At 36.6% G+C, this 17620-nt stretch overlaps 2 protein-coding genes across 2 annotated transcripts; both read left to right on the top strand.

Annotated features, from left to right (window-relative positions):
• The first annotated feature begins 623 nt into the window (after positions 1-623).
• LOC109167182 (probable plastid-lipid-associated protein 4, chloroplastic) lies at positions 624-4622 on the top strand. Its single transcript, XM_019316146.1, has 6 exons — positions 624-1022; positions 2630-2743; positions 3179-3274; positions 3948-4022; positions 4198-4265; positions 4432-4622. Exons 1-6 carry the CDS (start codon positions 696-698, stop codon positions 4502-4504), a joined length of 753 nt encoding a protein of 250 aa, XP_019171691.1. The 5' UTR covers positions 624-695; the 3' UTR covers positions 4505-4622.
• Positions 4623-7143: 2521 nt separating this feature from the next.
• On the top strand, positions 7144-10436 carry LOC109167183 (probable plastid-lipid-associated protein 4, chloroplastic). The gene is made up of 7 exons (XM_019316147.1): positions 7144-7506; positions 7991-8104; positions 8279-8377; positions 8672-8746; positions 8815-8882; positions 9040-9502; positions 10298-10436. The coding sequence occupies exons 1-6, from the start codon at positions 7186-7188 to the stop codon at positions 9110-9112; spliced, it is 750 nt and encodes a 249-aa protein (XP_019171692.1). The 5' UTR covers positions 7144-7185; the 3' UTR covers positions 9113-9502; positions 10298-10436.
• Positions 10437-17620: the final 7184 nt, after the last annotated feature.

Below are 17620 nucleotides of genomic sequence, written 5' to 3'. Positions count from 1 at the left end.
TTCAGAATTGGTGTAACTATTGCATCCGGGGGCATACAGTGCACGCTCCGGCTAGGCGCGTCAGACACGCCTAACAATTATAATTTTTTTTTTAAATTCAATTTTTCTTTTTTTTTTTCTCTCCCCTCCCACATTTTCTTTCCTAATCACTCTTACATTCTCCCCACATTCTTCCCAACTTATAATGTTGCTCTAATCAACTCCTCCCTAAAGCTTCTATCCTCGGATGAAAGGAGTGTACAGGTAGAACAAGAACTATGAGTCTATGAGCTGGTAATTTGGAAATGAGAGTTGGCTATGAGCTAGATTAGATGGGAGTATCCTTTTTTTCAAGTATAGAGCAGTCAATTCTCACGGCAAGCGAATATAAGAAGGAATTAAATTACTTTTTTTGTCCTTCAACTATTAAATTTAAATTTTTTGTGTAATTATTTACGAGCTAAAATTACGGATAATATTATTAGAATTTATATTAAAGAGTATTATTTTGTTTAGGGTAAGGAAAAAAGAGAATTAATGGTATTATGTGTTTATAACTCTGCAAGCTCATTAAAAAAAAAAAAAAAAAAAAAAAAACTCTGAGCTCATAATTCCATTAAATGGATGAAAAATAAAACATTTTCTCCACCACAAAATACAAATCTCACCGCCCACTAAACCTCCACTTTCTTCATTATTCATATACTTCCGGCCCCATGGCATTTTCTACACTTTCAGCTCCGGCGACGCAGCTCATCGCTGCTCACTCCTCCGCCCACAACCACCCAAAGCTCCTCCACACTCACTCTCTCTCCGCCGCCGCCTTCTCTTTCCCCGCCACCCACAACGGCCATAGTAGCAGTGGGCTTGCCAGCATTTCCGCCCCTTGCAAATGGAGAGCCAGTGTTTCGTTCTTCCCAGGCTTCTTGAACTTGAACAAAACCAAAGACCCAGAGCCCATCAAAGAAGAACTCTTTGAAGCTCTTGCGCCACTTGATCGTGGCGCGGATGCCACTCCTGAAGATCAAGAAAAGATTGAGCAAGTTGGTCCATTTTCTTTTGTTCTCGTTCATTCATTTTGGACCACCCATTTCTAATTACTTTTTTAACTGCTGCCTTTTTAGTTTTTACTTTCTTATCTTAGTAATGTCTTTTACTACTGCCCGTCCCCTCCGCTCTTGTGTATGATTTACGAGCAATTATAGAAACTAACAAAATAAATTAAATACTTACCAAGTCCACAGTATTAGATAGTACAAGTTTCTCTTATAATAAAAAAAAAATTGGACTAAATTTGGTAGGGTTTGCCAGGCCAAGGCTTTAGTGCAACGCCAAGGCGACACATGAAAGCTCAAGTAGCAAGCTACTTTAATGAACCTTCCCCTCAAAAAAATTGAGTTAATATCGTGTGAGCCAACGGCTCACGTATCAGATATTAAATTGATAAGAACAGATACTACACTTGATCTTAGCCAAAAAGGCCGAGAAAGGTATGATTTGTATTATGGACAATTGCTCCTTTTATATTGCCAATGCCCCTTCACATTCTCACTACATATTCGATGTGGGACACCTGAGTGGGAAATGGTAATATGTATTATTATGTAGTGCTAAAAGATATGTATATATCTTTCATAAGCTAAGAAAATTTTGGAAGTCTATGTCTGCACATTATGCTTCCTTTAACATTTCAAGAGAATCATTTGGTTGGTTGTTTACAATTGTTTATGCTTTTGAATGGAGAACAAAGTCAGTTGTGTTGGAATTTGGGGTTAGGCCGCTGAATATTGTTTACAATTAATTATTAATTATCTATGTTATATATCTGGCTGATTGGAGAGAACAAAGTTACAGAACAAAGGCCACCTTAACAAAGACTTGTCAAAGTTCAAATCAGATTAATTGGACTAGAATTGGTGGGGTGTGCCAGGCCAAGGCAATAGTGCAAAACCAAGGCGACACTCAAAGGCCCAGGAAGCAAGCTCCCTTAATGGGCCTTTCCCCTAAAAAAATTGAGTTAATATCGTGTGAGCCATTGGCCCACGTATCAGATATTAAACTGATAAGAACAGATACTACACTTGATCTTAGCCAAAAGGCCGAGAAAGGTATGCTTTTCTTTGTGAACAGCCCACTTCTTTTATGTTGCTCATGCACCTTCACAGCCTTTCTGCATTATCAATGTGGGACTTGAGCTGGGGAAACAATAGTTTGTAGTGCTGATTAGTATATTTTGATAAGTTAACCAGAGCCTTGGACGCAATGCACCTTAGTTTACTTATACGTTCTTGTTGTTGTCGATGTTTTGTTGGATGGTACTTGACAAATGAAATTTTTTTATTATACTGCACTATTAGTGTGTCTCTCGATGACAGAAAATAGTTTCTGAATGTGGAAGTTTGTTTTAAAGTAGGCCATTCTTCGTTCTGGGTGTTATTTGCTCAATGGTGTTGTGTGTTATATCTTTTCTCTGAAACTACATATGGATCTTATTAGCTCACAACCAAATTCTCATAATATTTTGCTTAAGATTAAGAAAAATATAAAATAATGCATTTTCAGTGTATTTTAAAGAATATCCGTTGCCTGTTTGAGCAGCTATTCATTTGTGTATATTTGTTGTTTTTCACTGTTATTTGCTCTATACCAGATTGTTCGGAAGCTGGAAGCAGCCAATCCGACAAAGGAGCCACTGAAGTCTCCTTTCCTAAATGGCAAATGGGAACTTATATACACAACTTCACAATCGATTCTCCAAACGAATGTAAGTCAAACCTAGAAAACTGATGTCTGTGTAAGAGAATTGAGATATTCAAGTAAACTGTGTTGTGTGCGTGTTGTCATTATATTATGTATCATCGTTGCATAAAAAACACAAGGGAACCAATGTTTTCCTCTCTGGTTTTAGTAGTGGTGGTTTCTGGTGTTGCTTTATAAGAACCTAAATATCCTTTGTTTATCCTCCTTTACAAATCTTTGCCCTTCTAAAGAAAGTGTAATGGGAACCTGTGTTTTCCATTCCCATTTATAAGAACCTAATAAATATCCTTTGTTTATCCTCCTTTACAAATCTTTGCCCTTCTAAAGAAAGTGTAATGGGAACCTGTGTTTTCCATTCCCATTCATGTTCTGTTGTAATCTCGCTTCTTCTAATTCTTTGTTCAAATTGAGAGTATTCACAGATTATCATTGTGAACAGAGGCCAAAGTTCTTAAGATCAAGAACAAACTACCAAGGAATCAATGCTGATACACTTCGAGCCCAGAATTTGGAATCTTGGCCAACTTTCAATCAGGTAATCAGATTCCTGAAGTTAACCCTAACACTCTTCACCATTTTTACCGTCCCTCAGAATGAAGAAACATTCACCCAAAGAAAAGAGTAGAAATGTTAATGTTAATTTGATACAGTAATAATAAACTAAAAAACTAAAAAACTAAAAATTTGTATTATAGTTGGTGGGGTGTACCAGGCCAGGGCTATAGTGCAAAACCAAGGCGATGCTCAAAGGCCCAGGCAGCAAGCTGCCTTAACAGGTCTTTCCCCTAAAAAAATTGAGTTAATATCATGTGAGCCATTGGCCCACGTATCAGATATTAAACTGATAAGAACAGATACTACACTTGATCTTAGCCAAAAGGCCGAGAAAGGTATGCTTTTTCCTGTTGACAGCCCACTTCTTTTATTTTGCTCATACACCTCCACATACTCTCTGCATTATCAATGTGGGACAATATTAATTTGTTGAGCTGATTAGTACATATTCAAATATGTCATGAAACTGTGAAAAAATAAGTTAAGTGAAGTCTTGAAGATGACCCGAAGGTCTGATTCTCACAAAGTCGAATTTTGTTTGCACTTGCTTTATCCAGAACTATTTTGTTCTGTTTGTTCGCGGGGAACAAATGGTTTCTCCCTCTGCAGATCTGGTTGAGCCAACATTGACTCTTCGGTTCACATTTCTGCAGGTGACAGCAGATTTAACACCAGTAAATGCAAGCAAGGTGGCTGTCAAGTTTGATTACTTCAAAATCGCAGGCCTGGTATGTACAATGCTGATATGCATAAACCAATATAAGCAACTTATATTTACGCTATATCATTGTGGATAATACAAAGAATAAGCACACACAATCTACATATAAGTACATGGATAAAGATTTCCTTCCCCTTCTTGGTTTAGTAGCCGCGATTATATACTCGTTCTGGTGATGACAGATACCAATAAAAGCTCCTGATACAGCTCGCGGCTCGCTGGATATTACTTACTTGGACAAAGAACTGAGGTAATCAAGGCAGTGTCTTCTGTTATCCAACTATCTGTTTAGCACATGCTTCAATTTGATATCATAACAAAGGTCATGGGTTTGAATATCTGTGCGTCACCCAATAAAAAATCACATTGATTCACATGTGTATTCATGTCATCTATGTTGTTGTGTCTTGTAACAGAGTATCAAGAGGTGATAAGGGCAACCTGTTCATCCTTAAAATGGTGGATCCCTCTTACAGAGTCCCTGTCTGAATTCGCCTCTCCAGTACAGCATATGAGGAGATGTTCCAGATTTTGTTGTACTCTGGTTTCTGTAACCTATATAGAGAATTTTTGAACCACCAAAAACAAACTCAGACATTATATAAGAGTTTTTTGCACTTTTAGTCCCACGACTATAGTGGCAATGGCAGAATTGATCCACGACTTTTGAACCTTGCAATTTTAGTCCACGACTATTGATTTTTTTGCAAAAATGGTCCTTCCGGCCACTTTTCCGTCAAAATTTCACCGGAAAAAAAAAATTCTCCATTTTAGCCGGGTTAAAATTGACATTTTACTTATCTAAAAAATTAAAAGAAAAAAATTGATATTTGACTACATACAATATTACTGGGCTACATACTACTGCCCCAGGCGGCGGAGTATATGTACCACTCTAATGCTGCTGCCGGATAACCCAACTAGCCTGGGGAACGCCACGACCGCTCCGCCGCTTACTGACAGCCCTGCATGCTCTAAGAACTCCGTCGCCTGGGCAGTAGTATGTAGCTCAGTAATATTGTATGTAGTCAAATATCAATTTTTTTCTTTTAATTTTTTGAGATAAGTAAAATGTCAATTTTAACCCGGCTAAAAATAGAGAATTTTTTTTTTTTCCGGTGAAATTTTGACGGAAAAGTGGCCGGAAGGACCATTTTTGCAAAAAAATCAATAGTCGTGGACTAAAATTGCAAGGTTAAAAAGTCGTGGACCAATTCTGCCAGTGCCACTATAGTCGTGGGACTAAAAGTGCAAAAAACTCCATTATATAACTCTTGCCCTAAAAGGCGTATAGTAACTATATGCTGCAAAAAAGGCCAGTTGAGACACATTTCAAGATTTATTTTCTTCACCCATCTTTAGTTAAAAATTGTGAGCAGCCCAAGGTTCAAACTCATCATAATTATATGATGCATCTGTTATTATTAAGGAGTGATAATTAATAAAGAAAATGTATGTAAATTTTTATATTTTTTTGGATACATAGGAGAAATAAGAAACAGCTATATTATAAATGTTTTATTAATGTTGTCGAGCTAAATTTTACTATATTTTTGAAATATTTGTATATGTATATGGTGAAGAGCTATTTGAGCTGAGTGTTCATGGGTATTTGATTATATGAATTCTTCCAACCGTTAGTTTTGATGGCCTAATTTTGTGGGTCAAATCTTTAATTTTATTTTGTGACGATCAAGAAAACTAATATCCATTGTGTGTAGAAATTTTACTCATGTATAATTCCTAACTTAGTCTCAAGACATATTTGTGTCATGTGTCATTTTAATTTATGAAAAAGTTTATCGTCATTACAGGAAGATGTATTCCAAGTGATAACTGTATTGTGATCTTAGATTGATGTAATAAATACAGGGTTTCTACTACTCTATATGGTGCTAGGGTCGGTATTGATTACAGTGCTTTTGCCTAGTCTGCTTGTTAGTTTAAGTCATTAAGTTCGGATAACTTCGACAGTAAGTTAGAGGTTCTCGAACTAAGTAAAATTATATAGAAATGACCAAAAGTACACCTTATCCGCATTTAATGCAATATTTATAGGGAACGTCAAGGAGCAAGTATCGATCTCTCGGCATGCACGACATGTGGATTGCATGCAGAGGTCAGGCCGGCGGCTCAGGCCGAATCATTCACGTGTTCGCATATCTATGTTGTTGTAGGGTTCTAAGTGCTGGAGGTCGGGACTCGATTCCGATCTAAAATGATTGGGACAATGCCACCAGTACTGATCTCCAGTTTATTAGCCAGATTCTTTCGGTTTGATATTCGGGTCAGGTAGTCCTACGGTCTTAGTGGTAAAGGTTATGTCGGTCTCTTCTATAGTTTAAGATCTGATATTGACCAAGTGAAGATTACGATTTGACAAAGGACAATCCCTATAAATATCAATAAAAAAAAAACAAAGTAAATCAAGTTCAAATAATGCCATAAATTAATTTAAATTATACCTAAATGATTGATTTAAATCAAGAAAGTGAATGTCACAATGTTATATGCTTGTCATGGAATATTGAATCTTTATAAATAAATGGAATAAGGTTCAAATTGGCCACTGAACGTAACCTTAAAATGCAATTAGGTCACTAAACGAAAAAAAAAGTGCAATTAGGCCACTGAACACTGCAAAAACGTGTAATTAGGCCACTGAACTCTCCAAACGTATGCAATTTCACCGAATAGAAGGTTACCATCAATTTTAGCAGGTTACCTGCTTACGTGGCAGCTGAGTTGGCATTTTTAATAATTTTTAAAGAATTTTTAATAAATTTTAATAATTAATAATAATAATAAATTTAAAAAATGAAAAAAAATTAAATAAAAAACAAAATACAGTCGTTTTTATTTTTATTTTTTTATAAAAAATTATTATTAAAAATTTATTAAAAATACCAACTCAGCTGCCACGTAAGCAGATAACATGCTAAAATTGAGGATAATCTGTTAAAATTGGGGGTAACCTGCTACCAGGTGAAATTGTACATTTTTTGTGTGTTTAGTGATCTAATTGCATTTTTTTTTCTGTTCAATGACCTAATTGCATTTTCGTGTTACGTTCAGTAGCGAATTTGAACCTTATTCCTAACTAAATTAATAGAAACGGAAGAATTTATACGACGGCCTGTCAGCCTGCTTACGTTATCCAGACAACAGAAATGGCCATTCCTTTCTCCATAGCTTTAGCTCCTCTCTATTCCGGTGCTGATCATTCTTCTCTCACTGCAAAGCTCTCTTCAAGAATAATCCTGCCCGCTTCACCTAAACTCCACAGTGGAAGTACTTCCACCTTCCATTGCTGGTCCGAAAGCCTTAAAGAACAAGTGCCACAGTATTGGAAATGGAGGACACGTGTCTCTTTCTCTTTCTTGAGCAGAAGCCAAGACGTCGAGAGCTTGAAAGATGAACTTCTTGAGGCTATTGCCCCTCTCGATCGAGGCGCCAATGCCACTCCTGAAGACCAAAAGCTTGTTGATCAGGTGGGTGTTGCTTAAACTGCACTTTCATTTGTTTTTCTTTAATTTCACCACAGTATTTGCAGTCATTGCTGAATGGGAAATTGATTTTGGATGCCAATCAGTCATATTTTAGACATGAGTCATTGTGTTTAAAACTCCATGAGAATTATGTTAGGTTCATTGAGGCTTTGAACCACTGGTTTGGGCTGTTGTGTGCCCTAACGGTTTGTACTTTCAGCCTTTAGTAATGGTGGAAAGAAAATGATGATTTGTGACCGAACCAGCCAAGTTGGTCTGCTGCTATTTACTTGGTAATCACAAAGTTACAAGTTTGGCTCCAACGGGAGCAGCCTAATGGCCTTTTTGATACAGGGTTTATCACGGGTTTCTCCCGTAATTCAAGACAAAAAAAGATTTGGGGAAATTTGTTATGCAAAAATGTGCATGTTGTGGTGATATATGTCCAATTGTGTTCCTAATGCTGGCTGGTCTAATTTGTGTTTAGATTGCACGAAAACTCGAGGCAGTTAACAAAGTGAAGGAGCCACTCAAGTCCAGCTTGTTGAATGGACAATGGGAGCTTTTATACACAACATCTGAATCTATTTTGCAAACCCGGGTTCTAAAGCTCCATCCTTTGCGCTTAATATCTAGCAAATAATATCATATAAAACATGTATATATGATTTTCTTGATGAGGCAATGAATAACTTTAGTGCTACATATCCCCTCCATGGCCATTTCTGTTTATGCTATTTCTTTACCAAAGGTCTTATTCTCTTATGGCATGCAGAGGCCCAAAGTTTTTAGACCGAATGGAAAAATCTACCAGGCAATTAATGTGGATACACTGAGGGCTCAGAATATGGAAACTTGGCCCTTTTTCAATCAGGTTGCTATGCTGATTATGTCGACCAAATTAAAATTGACTATCCTATTGTTGTTGTCCTAATATGTTAGCATTTACCAGCCCTTTTTGTTCTTTAAACTTGTAATGGTGTTATGTTTCCCACATGAAATGCAGCTGTACGGCTCTCATCCTAATGATACTTTCTGAGTATTTGCAGGATCTTGAGAGTATATTTTATGATCTATTTTTTGTTTACTTCCTTCCTTTTAAATTTATGGCGTTTGATCTTTTTTGCTTCGTATTGATGTCAAAGTGGATGTATTTCTGCTTCTGCAGGCCACCGCCAATTTAGTTCCTATCAATGCAAAGAGAGTTGCTGTTAAGTTTGATTCTTTCAAGATAGCTGGTGTGGTAGGTAAAGATTGTCGGATTAATCCTTTCCCGGAATTTCATCTCTAACAATTTTCTTTGATACACAGATACCCATAAATGCACGAGGGAGTGGCCGTGGCCAAATAGAAATCACATATCTTGATGAAGATCTACGGTAAATACTCAAACCTTGTGATCAATAGTTCAATACCTGATGATCCAATTTTTTTTTTTAGGAGTTAAGCAATGAATCGCATATCTGATGAACTGATTCTTTAATGAACTTCTGCAACCCTATTCATTTTGCTTATGAGATATTAGCAACTTTTCAGGATAACAAGGGGTAACCAAGGAAATCTATTCATTCTGAGAATGGTCGATCCGTCCTATAGAGTTCCCATTTAGAATAGCTTGCAGATGTGGTTATTCCTCACAACTCATTTGGTTATGAAACAATCTCAGAAAGGAATCAGCGCCTTGAAGCTATAGAGTGATGCAGAGACCGCAGATGCATATGATATGAGCTTGCTTGTATGTACTCTTACATCGGGATACCTCATTAGCAAACTTAGGAAAAATGGTGATGGATAGCATGAACAATTGGAGCGCTGCTATATTCTGTATCTTAGTCTGCACTGCTCTGTTACTAGAATCTGAAAATTGTTATGCTATAAAATAGGAAAAAACGTATATAAACATATTGTCTGTCTTTGTTCTCTGATTCAACAAAATGTTACAAACTCCGAAAGCTCCTCCTCTCTTTGGCGCTGGCACCTTTGTTCATGGCAAAAAAAGGTATGCTTATTTACTTAAGTTTTTGCTTTTAAGTCCCAATGAAGCAATAACCACACACACATATATATACACAATATGTCGATATACAATGCAATAAAAATGTTAAACTTGACTTGTTGGGGTGTGCCAAGCCAAGGCAATAGTGCAAAACCAAGGCGACACTCAAAGGCCCAAGAAGCAAGCTTCCTTAATGGGCCTTTCCCCTAAAGAAATTGAGTTAATATCGTGTGAGCCATTGGCTCACATATCAGATATTAAACTGATAAGAACAGATACTACACTTGATCTTAGCCAAAAGGCCGAGAAAGGTATGATTTGTATTGTGGACAATTGCTCCTTTTATATTGCCAATGCCCCTTCACATTCTCACTACATATTCTATGTGGGACACCTGAGTGGGAAAAGGTAATATGTATTATTATGTAGTGCTAAAAGATATGTATATATCTGTCATAAGCTAAGAAAATTTTGGAAGTTTATGTCTGCACATTATATGCTTCCTTTAACATTTCAAAAGAATCATCTGGTCGGTTGTTTACAATTGTCTATGTTTTATCTCTGCTGAATGGAGAGAACAAAGTGGGTTGTGTTCGCATTTAGAGTTAGGCCACTCAATATTGTTTACAATTATCTATGTTATATATCAGGCTGATTGGAGAGAACAAAGTTGCAGCACATGAATGGTACCTTTACAGTTAACAAGCACTTGTTTAGTTTCGGTTTCACATGAGAGCAAGCCTTACACTACAGAATTTAAATAAGATTTGTTGGAGTAGAATTGGTGGGGTGTGCCAGGCCAAGGCAATAGTGCAAAACCAAGGCGACACTCAAAGGCCCAGGAAGCAAGCTCCCTTAATGGGCCTTTCCCCTAAAAGAATTGAGTTAATATCGTGTGAGCCATTGGCCCACGTATCAGATATTAAACTGATAAGAACAGATACTACACTTGATCTTAGCCAAAAGGCCGAGAAAGGTATGTTTTTCTTTGTGAACAGCCCACTTCTTTTATGTTGCTCATGCACCTTCACTGCCTTTCTGCATTATCAATGTGGGACTTGAGCAGACAATGGTGAAACAATAGTTTGTGGTGCTGATTAGTATATTTTGATAAGTTAACCAGAGCCTTGGATGTAATGCACCTTAGTTTATTTATACGTTCTTGTTGTTATCAACGTTTTGTTGGATGGTACTTGACAAATGAAATTTTTTTATTATACTGCACTATTAGTGTCTCTCTCGACGACAGAAAATAGTTTCTGAATGTGGAAGTTTGTTTTTATAAATAGGCCATTCTTCGTTTTGGGTGTTATTTGTTGTTTTTCACTGTTACTTGCTCTATACCAGATTGTTCGGAAGCTGGAAGCAGCAAATCCGACTAAGGAGCCACTGAAGTCTCCTTTCCTAAATGGCAAATGGGAACATATATACACAACTTCAGAATCAATTCTCCAAACAAATGTAAGTCAAACCTAGAAAACTGATGTCTGTGTAAGAGATGTTACTCTCCAGAATTGTTAGCGTGTGAGAATTGAGATATTCAAGTAAACTGTGTAACCGTGTTGTCATTAAATTATGTATCATTGTTCATAAAAAACACAAGGGAACCTGTGTTTTCCTCTCTGGCTTTAGTAGTGCTGGTGGTTTCTCGTTGCTTTATAAGAACCTATATATCCTTTTTTTTTTTTTTTAGGGGAGTGTTCTGTTTTAATCTCGCTTCTTCTAATGCTTTGTTCAAATTGAGAGTATTCACAGATTGTCATTGTGAACAGAGGCTAAAGTTCTTAAGATCAAGAACAAACTACCAAGGAATCAACACTGACACACTTCGAGCCCTTAATTTGGACTCCTGGCCAACTTTCAATCAGGTAATCATATTCCTGAAGTTAACCCTAACCCTCTTCATCATTTTTACCTAACCTCAGTATGAAGAAACATTCACCTCTATTCAAAGAAAAATGAGTAGAAACATTAATTGGTAATTTGATACAGTAATATAATAATAATTATACAAGTAGAAAACTTCAGTTCAACTAAAATATTGTATTAATGTTGGTGGGGTGCACCAGGCCTGGGCTATAGTGCAAAACCAAGACAATGCTCAAAGGCTTAGGCAGCAAGCTGGCCTTAACGGGCCTTTCCCCTTAAAAAATTGAGTTAATATCGTGTGAGCCAATGGCTCACGTATCAGATATTAAACTGATAAGAACAGATACTACACTTGATCTTAGCCAAAAGGCCGAGAAAGGTATGCTTTTTCTGGTTGACAGCCCACTTCTTTTATAGTACTCATGCACCTGTACATGCTTTCTGCTGCATTATCAATGTGGGACTTGAACAAACAGTGGGGTAACATTAATGAACAAACAGTGGGGTAACATTAAGTTGTAGTGCATATTAGTTTATTATATGTACTCTAATAAGCACATATGATCTGCATACACATATTAGTTTGCAGCAAAAACCGAAAAAGAATACGAAATGAGTCCTCTACCTGCACTGGGAAGAAAATGTTTCCAATCAATAATGGGCTATGCTGCAATGCTATTATAACTAGTTTCAGAATCCTATGATTCTTCTATGACCTAACGCACATAGGATTTCTTTTCCCTTCTTGATTTCTAGCAGTGATCATACACTATAACTAACCAAATTTCAACTTTCATCTCTTTTAACAAATCATCCTGCACTATAAACTACAAATCTAAATTGTTAGACTAAAATTGGTGGGGTGTGCCAGGCCAAGGCAATAGTGCAAAACCAAGGCGACACTCAAAGGCCCAGGAAGCAAGCTACCTTAACGGGCCTTTCCCCTAAAAAAATTGAGTTAATATCGTGTGAGCCATTGGCTCACGTATCAGATATTAAACTGATAAGAACAGATACTACACTTGATCTTAGCCAAAAGGCCGAGAAAGGTATGATTTTCTTTGTTGACAGGCAGCTTCTTTTATAGTACTCATGCACCTTTACATGCTTTCTACATTCTCAATGTGGGACTTGAACAAACAGTGGGATAACGTGAAATTGTAGTACTGATTGCTATAATAAGTTAAGAAAGTTATTCAAAAATAGTTAAGCCAAGTCTTGGAAGCTATGCATCAAAATCTTGAAGATGACAGCCAACTTGTTTGCGTTTGCATTTGCAACCAGAAAAATAAAGTTTCCTTTTTAAACCCCTCCGCCAGGAATGAAAATGTGTGATATAAAAAATGGTAATGCTATTATAACTTGTTGTTCCTTTACCTATGACTATGCGAATAATTTTTTATTTTTTATTTTTTCATTCTTGATTTATAGCAGTGCTTAAATACTCGTTTTGGTGACAGATACCAATAGAAGTTCCTGAAACAACAGCTCATGGTTTGCTGGATATTTACTTGGATGAAGAACTGAGGTAAGCAAGAAATGTCTTCTTTGTAAACACGCAAACAGAAGTTTAAAAGGACTGCATTTCTATCAATTAAATTTGGTAAAAATTGGTGCGCTGCTATATTCTGTATAGCATGAACAATTGGTGCGCTGCTATATTCTGTATCTTAGAATGCACTGCTCTGTTACTAAAATTTAAAATTTAATTTTTTTTTTATGCTATAAAATAGGAAATCATATAAACATAGTGTCTTGTGTTTGTTCTCTGATTCAACAAAAAGTTACAAACTCCGAAAGCTCATCCTGTCTTTGGTGCTGGCACCTTTGTTCATGGCCAAAAAAAGTATGCTTATTTACTTACGTATTTGCTTTCAAGTCCGACTAAAATGTTAAACTTACTTGTTGGGGTGTGCCAGGCCAAGGCAATAGTGCAATACCAAGGCGACACTCAAAGACTAGGCAGCAAGCTACCTCAATGAGCCTTTCCCCTAAAAAAATTGAGTTAATATCGTGTGAGCCATTGGCTCACGTATCAGATATTAAACTGATAAGAACAGATACTACACTTGATCTTAGCCAAAAGGCCGAGAAAGGTATGCTTTTCATTGTGGACAGCCTACCTCTTTTATATTACTCATGCACTTGCACATGCTTTCTATATTTTCAATGTGGGACATGAGGGAAATATGGAAAATTTGAATATGCGCTGCTAGTTAATCTTTTAATATTCTAAAAAATAGTTTTTTGGGAACTTATGTTCCCAGACTAGGTTATTATTATGAATAAAATGCCAAAATCATCAAATATTAGAACTGGAAAAGAATTACTGCTATAGTTGCTGTTTTTAGGTCACAGATATAGTGGACAGGTGAATTTTATTATTCTATATTATCACCATTATATATGTTTCCTGAACAACGAGAGAATCAGGAGTAGAAACCTAATAATTTTTTGGTTGCTCCAAGTTCCAGCTACGCATTGACAATGCAAATAAGAGAAGAAGTTGGGCTGAAATTAGTGGGGTGCGTCAGGCCGAGACAATAGTGCAAAACCAAGGCGATACTTGGGCAAACAGAAACTACACTTGATCTTAGCCAAAAAGCCGAGAAAGGTATGTTTTTCTTTGTTGACAGCCCCGCTTCTCTTATAGTACTAATGCACGGTTACATGCTTTCTGCATTATCAATGTTGTACAACATTAATTTTTAGAGCCTTTTAGTTTATATACTCAAATAAGAACGAACATATGATCTGCGGGAAAAAGAAAAAGAAGTCCTCTACATTGAAAGGAAGTGTTTGTAATCAATACTATTATGGCTGGTTTTGGAATCTATCTGTGCACATAAGATTTGATTTTCCTTCTTGATTCCTAGCAGTGATCATACAGTCATAACTAACGATAATTAACTAAATTTAACCTTTGGCACGACACAAGTGATCTTTTTCTCTATGGAAACTAGGACAAATAACAACTTACAATTAAAATGTTTCTTTTTTTAAAAAATTAAACTGTTGAGACTAGAAATGGAGGGGTGTGCCAAGCCAAGGCAATAGTGCAAAGCCAAGGAAACACTCAAAGACCCAGGCAGCAAGCTACCATTGTGGATCTTTCCCCTTAAAAAATTGAGTTAATATCGTGTGAGCCAATGGCTCACGTATCAGATATTAAACTGATAAGAACAGATACTACACTTGATCTTAGCCAAAAGGCCGAGAAAGGTATGCTTTTAATTGTTGACAGCCCACTTCTATTATAGTACTCATGCACCTTTACATGCTTTCTGCATTATCAATGTGGGACTTAACAGTGGGGAACATTAAGTTTTAGTGCTTATTAGTTAATATATGTACTCTAATAAACACATATTAGTCTGCAGGAAAAAACCGAAAAAGAATACAAATTAGTCCTCTACCTGGAAAGAAAATGTTTTGTAATCAATAATGGGCTATGCTGCAATGCAATTATGACTAGCTTCAGAATCTGTGATTCTTCTATGACCTAACACATATAAGATTCCTTTTCCCTTATTGATTTCTAGCAGTGATCATACAAAATATAATTAACAAAATTTCCACATTAGCCTCTTTTCCCATTGGTACCAATACCAAACATCTACTATAAATTACACATCTAAAATGTTAGACTAAAATGACTAAAATTGGTAGGGTGTGCCAGGCCAAGGCAATAGTGCAAAACCAAGGCGACACTCAAAGTCCCAGGCAGCAAGCTACCTTGGAGGATCCTTCCCCTAAAAAAATTGAGTTAATATCATGTGAACCAATGGCTCACGTATCAGATATTAAACTGATAAGAACAGATACTACACTTGATCTTAGCCAAAAGGCCGAGAAAGGTATGCTTTTTCTTGTTGACAGCCCACTTCTTTTATAGTACTCATGCACCTTTACATGCTTTCTACATTCTCAATGTGGGACTTGAACAAACAGTGGGATAACATGAAATTGTAGTACTGATTGCTATAATAAGTTAAGAAAGTTATTGAAAAATAGTTAAGCCAAGTCTTGGAAGCTATGCATCAAATTCTTGAAGATGACAGCCAACTTGTTCGCGTTTGCATTTGCAACCAGAAAAATAAAGTTTCCTTTTTAAACCCCTCCGCCAGGAATGAAAATGTGTGATATAAAAAATGGTAATGCTATTATAACTTACTTCTGAATCTATGTTTATGCGAATAATTTTTTATTTTTTTTCCATTCTTGATTTATAGCAGTGCTTAAATACTCGTTCTGGTGACAGATACCAATAGAAGTTCCTGAAACAACAGCTCGCGGTTTGCTGGATTTTACTTACTTGGATGAAGAACTGAGGTAAGCAAGAAATGCCTTCTTTGTAAACACCGCAAACAGAATTTTAAAAGGATTGAATTTCTATCAATTAAATTTGCTAAGCCAGTCTGCACACATCTTAGGAGAAAAATGTTGCGGGAATTAACCTTTACCACAGTTTTATGGATATCCTAGATTTAAAAAAATACAGTTTTTGAAGGACATGGTTTCTGGAAAAACATTGCATTGTGTCTTCTAACTGAGTTCTGCTAAAATGCAGAGACCGCAGATGCATATGATATGAGCTTTGCTTGTATGTACTGTTGCCTCGGGATATAAGAAAAGCAACCTTGTTAGCACACTTGGGAAAAATGATGATGTGTAGCATGAACAATTGGTGCAGTGCTACATTCTGTATCTTAGTCTGCACTGCTCTGTTACTTTTATCTGAATTTTTTTATTATGCTATAAAATAGGAAAGCATATTAACATAGACTGTTTTTGTTCTCTGATTCAAAAAAAAGTTCCAAAACCAACTCCTCTCTTTGGCACTGGCACCTTTGTTCTTGCCCAAAAAAGGTATGCTTACACTATTTTAAAACGATTGGTTGGACTAGAACTGGTGGGGTGTGCCAGACCAAGGCATTAGTGCAAAACCAAGGCGACACTCAAAGGCCCAAGCAGCAAGCTACCTTAGTGGGCCTTTCCCCTAAAAAAATTGAGTTAATATCGTGTGAGCCATTGGCTCACGTATCAGATATTAAACTGATAAGAACAGATACTACACTTGATCTTAGCCAAAAGGCCGAGAAAGGTATGCTTTATTTTCTGGACAGCCTACCTCTTTTATATTGCTTATGCACTTGCATATGTTTTCTACATTTTCAATGTGGGACATGAGGGGAATGTGGGAAATTTGAATATGCGCAGCTAGTTAATCATTGGGAGCTTATGTTCACAGACTAGTTTATTATTATGAATAAACTGCCACCATCATCAAATATTAGAACCAGAAAAGAATTACTGCTATAGTTGCTGTTTTTACTGGTCACAGATATACTGGACAGATGAATTTTATTATTCTATATCATATCACCATTTATATATGTTTTCTGAACAACGAGAGAATCAGGAGTAGAAACCTAATTAATTTGTGGTTGCTCCAAGTTCCAGATACACATTGACAATGCAAATAAGAGAAGAAGTTGGGCTGAAATTAGTGGGGTGTGCCAGGCCGAGGCAATAGTGCAAAACCAAGGCGAAACTTGAAGGCAAACAGATACTACACTGGATCTTAGCCAAAAGGCCGAGAAAGGTAAAAGCTTTTCTTTGTTGACTGCCCGCGTCTCTTATAGTGTACTAATGTACTGTTACATGCTTTCTGCATTATCAATGTAGTACAACATTAATTTTTAGAGCTTTTTAGTTTATATACTCAAATAAGCACAAATGATCTGCAGACACATATTAGTCTGGGAAAAGAAAAAGAAGCCCTCTACCTTGAAAGAAAGTGTTTGTAATCAATGCTATTATGGCTAGTTTTGGAATCTATCTATGCACATAAGATTTGATTTCCTTTCTTGATACCTAGCAGTGATCATACACTCAATAATTAACGATAATTAACCAAATTTCACCTTATGCCTCATCTGATCTTTCTCAATGTTAATTAGGACAAATAACAACATACAATTAAAATGTTAAGACTAGAAATGGAGGGGTGTGCCAGGCCAAGGCAATAGTGAAAAAACCAAGGCGACACTCAAAGAGCCAGGCAGCAAGCTACCTCAATGGACCTTTCCCCTAAAAAAATTTAGTTAATATCGTGTGAACCATTGGCTCACATATCAGATATTAAACTGATAAGAACAGATACTACACTTGATCTTAGCCAAAAGGCCGAGAAAGGTATGACTTCTGTTGTTGACAGACCGCTTCTTTTATAGTACTCATGCACCTTTA

Source organism: Ipomoea nil, unplaced genomic scaffold (genome assembly GCF_001879475.1).
Source record: "Ipomoea nil cultivar Tokyo-kokei standard unplaced genomic scaffold, Asagao_1.1 scaffold3147, whole genome shotgun sequence".
In the NCBI taxonomy this organism is placed as follows: domain Eukaryota; kingdom Viridiplantae; phylum Streptophyta; class Magnoliopsida; order Solanales; family Convolvulaceae; genus Ipomoea; species Ipomoea nil.
Note: the sequence above shows the minus strand (reverse complement) of the source record. Positions and strands in the feature narration are given on the sequence as shown.

Coding starts and splice junctions, on each gene's coding strand:
- LOC109167182 (XM_019316146.1), top strand. CDS start 696: ATGGCATTTTCTACACTTTCAGCTCCGGCGACGCAGCTCATCGCTGCT. Junction 3,275..3,947: donor CTTGGCCAACTTTCAATCAG/GTAATCAGATTC, acceptor ACATTTCTGCAG/GTGACAGCAGATTTAACACC. Junction 4,023..4,197: donor ACTTCAAAATCGCAGGCCTG/GTATGTACAATG, acceptor TGGTGATGACAG/ATACCAATAAAAGCTCCTGA.
- LOC109167183 (XM_019316147.1), top strand. CDS start 7,186: ATGGCCATTCCTTTCTCCATAGCTTTAGCTCCTCTCTATTCCGGTGCT. Junction 8,105..8,278: donor AATCTATTTTGCAAACCCGG/GTTCTAAAGCTC, acceptor TATGGCATGCAG/AGGCCCAAAGTTTTTAGACC. Junction 8,747..8,814: donor CTTTCAAGATAGCTGGTGTG/GTAGGTAAAGAT, acceptor TTTGATACACAG/ATACCCATAAATGCACGAGG.